Raw genomic sequence first — 12,828 nt, 5'->3', positions numbered from 1 at the left:
TGCCTATATCTTGTAGACTACTTCCCACTTTCTCTTCTATCAGGTTCAAAGTGGACGGATTAATGTTGATGTCTTTAATCCATTTGGACTTGATTTTTGTGCATGGTGATAGATATGGATCTACTTTCATTTTTTTACAGGTTGACATCCAGTTATGCCAGCACCATTTGTTAAAGATGCTTTCCTTCTTCCATTGTATACCTTTAGCTCCCTTGTCGAAAATTAGGTGTTCATAAGTTTGTGGGTTAATATCTGGGTCTTCTATTCGATTCCGTAGGTCGACTTCTCTGTTCTTATGCCAATACCAAGCTGTTTTCAATACTGTAGCTCTATAATAGAGTTTGAAGTCAGGGATGGTAATGCCTCCAGAAGTTCTTTTATTGTATAAGATTGTTTTGGCTATCCTGGGTTTTTTGTTTTGTCATATAAACTTGATTATTGTTCTCTCAAGGTCTGTGAAGAAGTTTGATGGGATTTTGATGGGGATTGCATTGAATCTATAGATTGCTTTTGGTAGAATTGCCATTTTTACTATGTTGATTCTCCCAATCCAAGAGCAGGGGAGGCTTTGAGATACCATCTTACACCCGTCAGAATAGCTAAAGTCAAAAACACCAACGATAGCCTATGCTGGATAGGATGTGGGGTGAGGGGAACACTCATCCATTGTTGGTTGGAATGCAAACTCGTGCAGCCACTGTGGAAATCAGTGTGGCGGTTTCTCAGGAAACTGGGAGTCAAGCTCCCTCAGGACCCAGCAATTCCACTCTTGGGAATATACCCTAAAGATTCCCTAACATACTACAAAAGCATTTGTTCTACTATGTTCATAGCAGCACTATTTGTAATAGCCAGAACCTGGAAACAGCCTAGGTGCCCCTCAATAGAAGAATGGTTAAAAAAGGTGTGGAACATATACACATTAGAGTTTTACTCAGCGGTAAAAAACAATGACATCTTGAATTTTGCATGCAAATGGATGGAAATAGAAAATGCTTTACTGAGTGAGGTAAGCCAGACCCAAAAAGAGGAACACGGTATGTATTCACTCATAAGTGGATTCTAACCATAATTAAAGGTCTTTGAGCCTATTATTCATGATCCTAGAGAAGCTAAATAAGAAGATGAACCTGATGAAGATTATTTAGCTATCCACCAGGAGATCCTTCATCTGGCGAAGGACGGCGATACAGTCGGAGACCCACATTGGAGCACCGGACTGAGCCCCCCGAGGTCCAAATGAGGAGCAGAAGGAGGAAGAACATGAAAAACGAAATCAGTACTGCGAGGGATGCTATCACCCACTGATACAAGGAAACGGATCTAATGAGAGTTTACCAAGGCCAATTGGACTAGGACTGAACGAGGACGTGATCTAACCAGATTCTCAGAATTTGGCCGGATTCTCTGAATGTGGCTGGCCCGAAGTCTTTCTGAAAAGCCATTGACTATGATACTGGGACCAGTTTCCTCTGCATATACTGGATTTTGGGGATCCAGTCTGTTTGGATACTCACCTTCCTGGACCTGGAGGGAGGGGGGAGGAACTTGAACTTCCCACAGGGCAGGAAACCCTGACTGCCCTAAGGGACGAAGAGGGAGGAGGAGAGGGAGTGGGGGGAGTGGGAGGGTGTTGGGAAGAGGGGAGTAAATGGAAACTTTTATAATTTAATAAAATTTACTTTCAAAAAAAAAAAAGAACTGCTGTCATATTAACAAAGTCTATTTTGAAGTCTATGTCTTGGACTTTACCTATGGTGAAACATTCAAGACCTATTGTGATAAGGTTGTTCAGCTATAACAGAAATACTTTACCCTGACTTCTAATTGATTATGATTTTATGTTGGCATTAGGCACTTGGGTTTGGAAACTTTTAAATTCTAGGTGCTGTTATATGGCTTAGTGTTTTTTGAGTTGGTATTGGGTTTCTTTTCTTCTATTGCCCTTTCTAGTTCTTAGGAGAGTATGGCGGCTGTATGTTGCCTGGTAGCAAATTCTTTTAGGATCCTAATAGTTGCTGATAACAGAAAGTCCATACAAAATGTGTTCCTATGTATCGGGAGCTGACATGTAGGAATGGGACTGGGCTGGGAGGTGCTTAGGGGGTCCAAGTGAGGGAGGAAAGCAGGATGTTCTACCAGCATCTACTTAGTCCCCTGGGAACGGGGTGAGAGGATGAGAGAAGCAGCCACAGGTGGATGGCTACAGAGCTGAGAAGGAGACAGGGGGACTGAAGAAACTGAACGAAATTTAAAATCTAGTCAGGCTACCTGCTTCCTTGACGGGAGTGGCCTGTGGGTTTCCAGGGAATGTCTTCTGGAGTTGGCGGCTGGGATAAAGTGATGTGTGAGGGGTGAGAGAATGGAATTTGGAGAGGAGATGTGTGTGAGCTTTCGGAGATTACGTGGAGTAGGTCTGCATTATGACAAATGACTTAGTACTTCAAAAAATTCACTATATATAAAGCTTTGATAATGATTCAGAAAAAAAAACGTAGTGATAATAGATGTTTTTTGGTTTTGTTTTGTTCTGATCTTTTTTAACCTAAAATACTTAAGAAGAGCAGTCATCACTGACTGTCCATGGGAGTCGGGTACAAAAGCCCATCATAGCTTGAAATCTGTAGTCCTGAATTATCTTTTGTATAAAATGGCACAATATGTTATAAAACCTATGGATACCCTTCACTATGCTTTAAATTAGAACAAAGATATGTATAATAAGTAATTCAATGTAATCACTGTGCAAATAGGTGCAATAGTATTACTTATAGGGAATAATAATAAGCACATGTCTGTACCTATTAAAATGAATACTGCTGTTTATCTTTTGATCTATCGTTGATTGTATCTGCAGATATATAAACAACAGTTACACAGATTCAGAGGAGTGGCTCTATGCAATTTTATCTATGTCTCTGCCTTTTTGACATTTGGTAATCGAGACTCTACCTCACTGAGCATGCTTCTACCAAATAGAAATGCAAAACTGCAATTACTTGTTAATCACTAAACTCCTTGGATGACCTCATCACCCCATTTTCCAGTGGGTCACTATGTGCCCTATATTTAATTGAAAAGGAGTTGGTGAGTAAGGAAGAAAATTCATATGACAGAGACAGGGTTAGAAGCAACTTTTTCCCTGTACACTCTCCTATGACATGGCACTTCTGGACTAAATATTTTACTTTGTAAGATAGCATAAGAATTTTTTTCCTATAAAAATCTCATGCAGTTTTTATCAAGATCATTCTTATTCTAATTTTTTGTATTCTACAGATGATAAACTTTGGTTATAATTTATGGTAAAATATGATATACATTACAATTTAAACACTCTTGCTAAGAAAGGAGATTCTCTACCATACTATCCAGTTTTATATTCCGTCTTTAGATGGCTTACTCATATCCTCAGCACATCATCATCTCAGCCTAGCGCATTTACAGTCCAGTGCGTGGCAGGTTAAAGGAGCTATTTTTTGGGTATCAGATAGCCTATGCTCACTAAACCAGCCTTGATGTGAACCGTGGGTGCATAACTTAGGATACAGTGTAAACAATATCCTTGGAAGTAATCAGAAGATAGAAACTCTTAACTATACTTCTAAGATTTCCCTTCCTAAATTACCAAAGTAAATATCAGTACACTGCTCTTTGTAATTCTTTTCTTATTTTATTTGAAACAGCACAATGTCTAATTACTAACAATGCCTCAAATGCTCTCTATGTTCTTTTCAAAAATAATTACTGTTGCTGATTAGTTTCAAAAATGAAATCTCCTCTAATTTTTAACCTAAAATGTCTAAGTCATAAAGAACTTCTCAATGACAGAAGCCAGAATCACAGCACGTTCAGTTTTCATTTCATATGACAGTACTGTAACATGACACTCCTCTAGATGATTGGATATAGTATTTTGATGATAAAACTGTTAAATATTAAAAGGCAGGTGCCTGGTCTCCAATTGCCAGGGCCTCTTCTTTGAAGCTCTGTGCCTTGTGTTGCCCCCACATCCTCAAAAGAGACATTAGCATATCCTGATCAGTTGTATCTGGGAATTTGACTTAAAATAATTGAAGTGAAGATGTGATCCAAATATATGTTAAAATGAAGTTGTACGGGACTAGTGTCCTTAGAAGAAATGTGATAGATATAAGAAACACAATGTAACAATTTAGAGAGAAGATAAACATAATTGGAGCAATACAATCACAAGATAAGAAAAACAAAGAGTGACTGGCACCACAGGAAGTTAGGTCAGAGTTATGGTCTGCCCCACAATAAAATAAATAAATTTCCAAGGCCATTAATTTGCATGTTTCTATTTAAAGTTTATGAAACAACACTTTTCTGTTGTTTTAAACCATGTAGGAGGTGATATAAAAATTACAGAAACATTTGGGTTTTGTGGCCATAATTCTATGTTATTAGTATAACCCATACCATAACCAGACAGATGTATGTGTTTCTCTCTCTCTCTCTCTCTCTCTCTCTCTCTCTCTCTCTCTCTCTCTGTGTGTGTGTGTGTGTGTGTGAGAGAGAGAGAGAGAGAGAGAGAGAATCCACTTTGTCTCTTTCCCTATTACTTTCTATATTCTATATTATGTGATTGCTAGAAGTATAAGTAAAAGTGAGGTGTGACCGTTACATCTTAAAAATATGGGTACCTAAACAAAAACTGTGTGGTGACAATTGATATCCCTATGTAAAAGAAAGACAACTCAAAAAGACTTAACCCAAAGATGAAGAGTTGTGGGCAATAAACAACTACTGACAAGGAAGAATCAGTTATCTCTATGTATGAGTCAACATTAAGTTATCCAATCCTAAACAGTCATCCCTAGATACATATACCTCTACAAAGGACCAAAACTAAATAGACTCAAAAGTTTATATACATATATGTACACACAGATGCATACACATACAAAAATAATAATTAAATGAGAAATTGTTAAACTAAGTTTTGTTCTTTAAAACATAATTCTGGGGTGAACGCAGACGCTAGTCCATGGAGAGACGGTTAGAGAAGTGCAGGTTCCCCCCAGCGAGTGCAGAGGGCTCATCCCTGACAGGCTGGTACTAGCCATGTGGCTGGGAGAGTCAGGCGGGCGGGTGACCAGGTGCGGTGGATAAAAGGCTTACAGGACATAATAAATAAACATAAAGCTGAATATAAAGATGAACATTTATTACTTAAAGAAGAGGCAGAGAGACAGAGAGACATGGAGACAAAGAGACATAGAGACATAGAGGAGACACATGTGCACATGCCAAAAGAGGGAACAGAAGGAAGAAGTTAAGATGGCGATGGAGAGGTCAGAAGTGACTGAGAGTGGGCGTGCTTGCCCCTTAAAGGGACCAGACCAAAACAATAACACTGAGACAGTGAGAGAGTGTTGTAAAAGGGCCTGCTTGTTTCATTCCTGGCTGCTCAGAACCAAATAATCACACAGAAACTGTATTATTTAAATCACTGCTTGACCCATTAGCCTTAGCTTCGTGTTGGCTAACCCTTACATATTAATTTAACCCATTTTCACTAATTTGTGTATCACCACGTGGCTGTGGCTTACCAGATAAAGTTCCGACTGGTTCCAACAGGGCTATTTGACTTCTCTCTGACTCTGCCCCCCTTCTCCCAGCATTCAGTTTAGATTCTCCAGATACCTAAGTTCTGTCCTATCATCAGGCAAAGGCAGTTTCTTTATTCAAAAATGGTATCCACAGCATACAGAGGAGAATCCAATATCAAAAGAGCTAAAAAGAAATATACTTAAAAGCATATGGTTTAGACAATTTTTTTCTTGTGGAGGTTTACTTCCACAAAAAGGATTTAGACTGGGAAAATTTGCAGTTGAGTAACTTAAAAAACATTTCAGAGCAATTTTAGAAGACAACATAAAACAGTAAACATTTTAAAAATATTATTTAAATAGTGTTTTTTACTCTGTAATTACTAAAATATATCCCACTCATTAAAAGGGACACTTAATGATTGTTTACTTGAGAAATTATAGTACACATATAGCATGTATTATGCTACTAACTTTTATTCACTTATGAATTTCAGTAAAATATTTAACTTTCTACAGTTTAGTATTCTTTTCCAAGAGGCACTTTAGAATGTACTCATTATATGAGCAGTCTTTGAAGAGTTTCTAATTTCTGCTGCATCTCATTCATTTCAACTCCTGCCTTTAGAATTTCATGCTCAGGTTATAGCCAGGTGACAGACCAGAGGTACTAAGAATCTTGGAATTGAACATGCTGTGAATAACATCTATTTCACCTACCCAGTGTGGTTCATAGGTATATTGTAGCAGTCCTATTTTCCTAGTTTTTTCACAGAGCATTCATTTAATAATATTTTAAATACTTCCTATAATGTGAATGCAATAGTATCCTTCTCCTTGATATTAATTTAAACTTTCTTACTCACAGACTTACTGCAGTATCTTACTTAGTATCTGCTGTGGAGGAAACAATGCCTCCTCCCAAAATGGACACATATAATCTACAACCTTTGAATGTTACCTTAAAAGACAGAGGGAGCCCACAAACGGTGTAGATTTAAAGATGGGACCATTTCCCTAGGGTATCAGGATGGGGAAGTAATACAATGTTATGTGCCATTCATTATGGGAGCAAGAATTGTCTATAGTAAAAGAAAAGATGGTGTGATCTATGAAGTAGATATTGTAATTATGTGTCTGCAACCCATGGAATGTGCAAGAATCCTCTAAAAGCTGAAAGAGTCAAGGGAAAACCAAACTTGTGGAGCCTGGAGAAGGTATTGATGTTGTCTTAAATGAGATTTTTTTTCTTTTTACTTTTGACATTCAGAACTATAATGAGATTATATTTAGGTTGTTTTAGACAACTCAGGGATTCAGACTCAACCTCCAGGACTTTAGACTTGGATTTGTTCCATTCTGCTTTTTCTTTAGACATCTCCCTATATCTATGAAGAAAAAGGATGATCCTGATGGAGACTGACTAAAAAAACACCTTAGCGATCACAGAGTTCCACCTCCAAGCTCCAACATTTTGTATTATGGATAAAACTTGTATGCTTTGATTGTATCTTAACTAGATCATTGTTATTATCTTCTTTTCACCAACTGTCAACCATGCTCTCAAGTCAGTCCCATCAACATAATTAGATTTATGAGTTTGTATTTGAATCAAATGGTTTGTTGTTGTTGTTGTGTTTTGTTTTCTCTTGCTATAAAATTGACAACACTTTTTACACAGCTTGTTCAACCTTTCAAGATATCCTGAAAGTGGTGAGCAGATTATGTATATAATCCAGCCCATCTTCTTTTGGGAACTTACCGGGAGCCATTGCCTATGTCCAGTCTAGTCTCTGAACACGTTAATGTAGTTGCTTCCTTGTAATATCTTTGCTGAAGTTGTGATTTATAATTGCCCACAGACCCTTCTGCTTTATTTCTTCCTGTTATCTTAACCATCTCAGCAGACAAGATGCTCAATCTGATCACTGACAAATACCATCTTTTCAATCAAAAAGAAAATGCCAAACTCCATCACCACCTACTGTCATGTTGATTACCTATCAAAATTACAAGTATACAGACATGATTATTGATCCACTGTCAAGGCACAGACATATCTAGACCTTCTGAGAGGTAACAGCTATGTATTTACACTGTCCAAGAGAAAAGGGTTTCTAAGAAAATACTTTTAATAGTAAGTACATGACTACATTTTCATTTTTTAAAATTTCTCGTCAGCTAATTTGTTCACTGTTTTTTTTAAATGCCCAACTGTGTAGCAAATGGCATACTAATATTCTGAACATATTCACCATAATCATGAAAGGGAGATATAATTCACTTTACAAAGCTGTAGCAGAAAAGTAATTGTCCATGGCAACATGGTTCATGAGGCAATAAAGATTTGAACTTATGTCTGTCTTATCAGAAAAGCTTAACTTCTCTATATTAAATAAACTTTTCAGCATTAAAAAAGATTAATGCTACCTGTCTAAATCCATTCTAAGTAAAAATCCATGCTTCAGTGTATGATAAATAATACCGACCTAGTAGTTACATTTGCTCTACACTGAAAGAAAATTTTTCAGCCTTTGTGCCCATAGATAGGTGTTCATTTTCAATATTTTTGAGCTAATCCATTTACTGTCACACATGCAGCACTGTAGCAAGATTCATTATTTTCCACTCATCTCTATTTTAATGGAAGCAGGTTCAATATTCTCTGTAAAGGTCATAATACTAAGCACAGTATTATCTCTCCAAATTTTTAATAGACAGGTACAATTCAGACAAGATAAAGAGAAATCTATTTCAGAGCTTCTGGAGAAAACACGGAGGAACTGAAAGGTTTCCTAATCAGTATATTGCTAAAGTTTCTTTAGACAGGCTTGCAACGGCCTTGTGAACTCTAAGCCATTGAGCTGATCTTCTGCTCCACACGTCGTGATCACTCTGGGAGGTCAGATGTGTGCTTACTTCTTGGTGATGATCGAAACTTCTTTCTCTTAAGAATTTCAAAGAAGTAGCGTCCCTGGCCTTTCGTTTTATTCCTTTTGGAGGCTCTTGCTTTGCTTTTACTTTATAGAGAAAATAATCTTCCATGCTTCAGTTTCACCTAGTTATTTGGAAAGAATGAGTCAAACAGTATACCTACTTGTGGTTTCTTGCTTCTTGCTTAGCAATTTTTTTTTCATTCATGTGATTCTGTTGCCTTGATCCAAAGCTTTTACGCTGTTAGGCACATGAATAAAGAATCAAAGAGGGAACAAAGGGCAGAAAAGAGCTGAGATCTTGGTGAAGCTTAAGTACCCAGGTCAAATAATTTGAAAGCACAAGAGAAAATCCCAGCAGTTTTATATCTCCACATAGGATAAAGTTCTGTTAGCAATGAAAGTTGCAATGAAATACTATACAAGGATGAATAGTATTAAACTTGAAAATAAATGCAGACAGGTAAAATAGACCAAAAAGTGATGAATCACAATGAAATAGACAAAAAAAAAACAATAAATAAAATAGAACCTGAAGAAAGAAGAAATATAAAATTGGTATTTTGTGTGAATCTGTATGATCATAAAATTATCGCATTAGAACTTTTTAAATTTTCAAGTTTTAAAAGTTGCTGAGTGTGTAATTTAACTGAGGACGTGAGTTTTACCTCCTGGCACCACAAAAATATTTTTAATTTCTGACTTTTTATTTTTATCTTTGCATTTTATTTTTTGAGTTGTATATAGTCAAATTCTAAAATGTGCTGACCACTGCCTTTTGTCCTGCAGCGGTCACTGCTCTCCTCCAGTCTGTTTTGGCATCTCTGTGTTTACAGCAGAGTTGTAAGCTGAACACTCCATTGCGCCATCATCTATGTTAAGGTTTTCACATTACATAATGTTTTGCAAATATCCGAGCTATGAATCTATTCATGGCTGGTTTTGATTGGTTTTTGTTTGTTTTCTAGATGATATGTTACAATTTGTTGATCTGGATATTCATTGTTACATTTGTGTTGATTTCAGGTTTGGACTCTTTTGAATATACTAAAAATTTGAGTACAAAAGGAAAGACATCCATGGGTTAACTAAATGATGAAGTTTGTACTATCATAATCCAATCATTTTTTCAATAAAATAGCCAGCTAGATATCTAGCTTTCACTGACTAACTCAAGTAGGAAGTGAACTTTATGATTGAACTCCACCAATGGCATATGATCATATAAGTCAATTTTCCTCTTTTTAGCAATTATAGGAAAGATTATTCAGTTACACAGTTACAAAGTAAAAATGTGTCTAGGTAAGTCTGCCAACATTAACATATTACAAGGACTAATGTAGTTACCCCTTAGTCTTAGGATATGATCAAAGGAGATGTGAACTAGACAGTTTATATTGCTGTTTTAAAACCACTCAACAAGAACATATGAACAGCTTATGTTCTCAAGCATATACTTTTTATTAAATAAATGCTATTCAGCTTTTGTACAAAAGATGGTAAGTTTTAACATATCATTTTACTTATTTCCTGTTGATTTTGGTGTGTCTTGCAGCTGCTGAAGGCATGGTGTGCAATCACCTGTGTTCAAATGATGGCTGTTGGGGACCTGGGCCAGACCAGTGCCTATCATGTCGGCGCTTCAGCAGGGGAAAAATCTGCATAGAGTCTTGTAACCTCTATGATGGGTAAGAGACGACAAATCCACTTTAAACACATGAGCTATGAGCTACTGACTAAAGCAAAATCTGAGCTTTAGAAAAATGGAACCCTGACTGCTCTTTGGACTGGAGGGGAAGGAGAGGGGGAGGAGGAGTGGAGGGAGGGGGAGGAAAATGGGAGGGGAAAAGGAGGTGTAAATTTTTAAGAAAAATATAAAAAAATAAAAAGAATTTATGAGTCTATCAAAATTTTTCAAGAGCATCTGTGATGCAAGAAAATAGATAATAAGTTGTTTCAAGGAAAAGTAATTTTTGTTTGAGATAATAAGTCTAATATTGATCAACCTTCACATTTTAAAAATATTTACCAAGATATATAAATATTATTAAATTTTTACCCACTTACACATTAGTAAAACTGTTTAATTTTCAACTTGCGTTATGAGTAGATCACTAAAGCTTCCTTCCCTTGCACCAGTGGTTCTCAACCTTGATAAAGCTACAGCCCTTTAATAATCTTCATGGCGTGGTAGGCAATATGCAACCCCAACCATCAAATTGCTCTCATTGCACTTCATAACTAAATTTTGCTAGTTATGAAACGCAATGTAAATATTTTTAGAGACTAAAGTTTGCCAAAGGGATTGTGAACCACAGACTGAGGACCCCTGCCCTTCACCTTATAGCCTGCTGCAGTTTCCCCTCTTGCACCTTTCTTTCGCTTTTCATTGAGAGTGACCGCAGAGCTCCTAATTTTCCTCCAGGTTGTATGGCTTGTTTCTACCTGAGAAACAGCCCATGTCTCTGTGTCTTTAACAACCGAAGAGGAGTACAGAAAAACTACAGCTATGGCTTAAGTTGAAGAAGTTTGAAAGGTGCTCTGCCAGCGCCTAAAAAAAAGTGTTTCAACTAGAGACTTTAGTTCCCTGGGGTACTGCAAGCATCGCGTTGCTGCAGGAAATCCTAGTATTCATTCTCTACTGTGGCATGTCATACCCCAGAAAAGCGCTTTATCACAGCACAACTTTATCCACCGTAGTTGCCCTTCATTTGTGTGATAATATACTTCTCAGGGCTGTTCCTAAGTCAGTTTTCCTCATATATGTATATATCTCAATGAAAGTATTTTTGGAAATTAGGTAAACTTTATCTTAAAAACTGATTGAACCTGTCAAATAAATACACATTAATAAAAATGAAAAGTCCATTTATAAGTATATATTTATAGGTACAGGATTTTTGTATGTATATATACCAAGAAAGCACAGAAAGAAAACTTTTTGATGGAAAAATAAAGTTGAACAATTCAGTCTAATTTGCATTCAAATTCAAGTGGCAAAGTAATAACAATGAACAATCAAAATGGAAGAGACAGTAGTTAAAATGGAATCTTGAAACCCTGAATCTTTTCCTAAACGGCATACATTCTTAATCCTTGAGATCAACACATAAACACGAGAGTGCAAGTCAGAGGTCTTTGATGGCAATTGCATATTTAAAAATCATTCCTGAGTAAAACATGTTTTCTCCTTTTATAGAGCATACTTAGTAAACTAATTATCAAGTGTAAATACTCAAATACAAGTGTTAGTATTTAGATTTTGGGGACTCGGTTTTATAGCATTAATTCCGATCTGAGGGCTGACTATGCTAGCACATTAGCATCATAGACTGTAATCTGTTAAGACACATCCAAGGGAGGGGAACTCTGCAAAAACCACAGTTAAGTCACCAGGGGATGTGGAATAAGAAGAGCAATGATCAAAGACTCAGTAACTCTCCAAGACTTCAAGGAGGACCTTTGATAAAAGCAGGAAGCAGTCAGGAGCCCTATGAATGAAATTAGGGAGGAAAGGTGAAGTCTTTCTTTGTTCTTATGACACTGTATTTACTCTATAACTGTGTATGTGGAGAGGTGCACATTGGGTAGTGGAAAGGGGACAAACACAGACTACATTTTAGTAGCATAAACTTATATTGTTCATTTGTCAACATAACCCTTTAATGGGCAAGGACTGTATTATCCCAAACTTGTAATTATGTGAAACTCAGACTATCATAAAATTTCATTGTACATTATTTGTAACTTTTTGTAGATTTAAGTATTCTATTTGGGTCATTTTCAACTTTTATTCTGAAGACCTCCTCAGTTAAGTACTTTCTATCACTCATGTTAATGAAGAACAAAGAGAAGGTTTGTTTTATAACTAAGATTTCAAACAAGAAATTTCATAAACTGTTTAGTCTAAAACAAATTAAGATCTTACTGTACAAGTACTAAATTAATGTGACTGAATGTTTAGGTCTTATACCGATATTAACCTGTGAATACTCTACATTTTGAAACTATATTTAAATCCTCTTCTTTTGAAGAAAGCATAATAGCATATGTGTGTGAAAATTCCTTAGGAATCCCAATAAATTATATCCTAATTTTAGAAATTAATAAAACAGAAATTGAACTTTTGAATTCATTTATCCAACAGAATATATAACTTACCCTTTGGAAATCCGTTGCTTATTAATATTTTATATCTTCAAATAAAAAAAAGAAGTGATGACTTTAGGGAAGAAAATATTTTAGAATTTATCACCTAATTAATTTATAATTACACTAGTCATGTTAATATTGGTTTCAAAAGATATCTCAGGATACAG

General features: G+C 36.2%; 1 protein-coding gene across 4 annotated transcripts in view; it reads left to right on the top strand.

Moving 5' to 3' along the window:
• Erbb4 (erb-b2 receptor tyrosine kinase 4) overlaps nucleotides 1-12,828 on the top strand; it is a 1,041,831-nt gene that overhangs the window by 749,528 nt on the left and 279,475 nt on the right. For all 4 annotated transcript variants that reach the window (XM_085698741.2, XM_085698747.2, XM_085698750.2 and 1 more), the window contains exon 13: nucleotides 10,065-10,197. In XM_085698741.2, the coding sequence (XP_085554867.2) occupies nucleotides 10,065-10,197 (133 nt within the window). The remainder of the gene's footprint in view (nucleotides 1-10,064; nucleotides 10,198-12,828) is intronic.

The sequence above is a fragment of the Myodes glareolus genome, chromosome 1 (genome assembly GCF_982192425.1).
Source record: "Myodes glareolus chromosome 1, mMyoGla1.1, whole genome shotgun sequence".
In the NCBI taxonomy this organism is placed as follows: domain Eukaryota; kingdom Metazoa; phylum Chordata; class Mammalia; order Rodentia; family Cricetidae; genus Myodes; species Myodes glareolus.
Note: the sequence above shows the minus strand (reverse complement) of the source record. Positions and strands in the feature narration are given on the sequence as shown.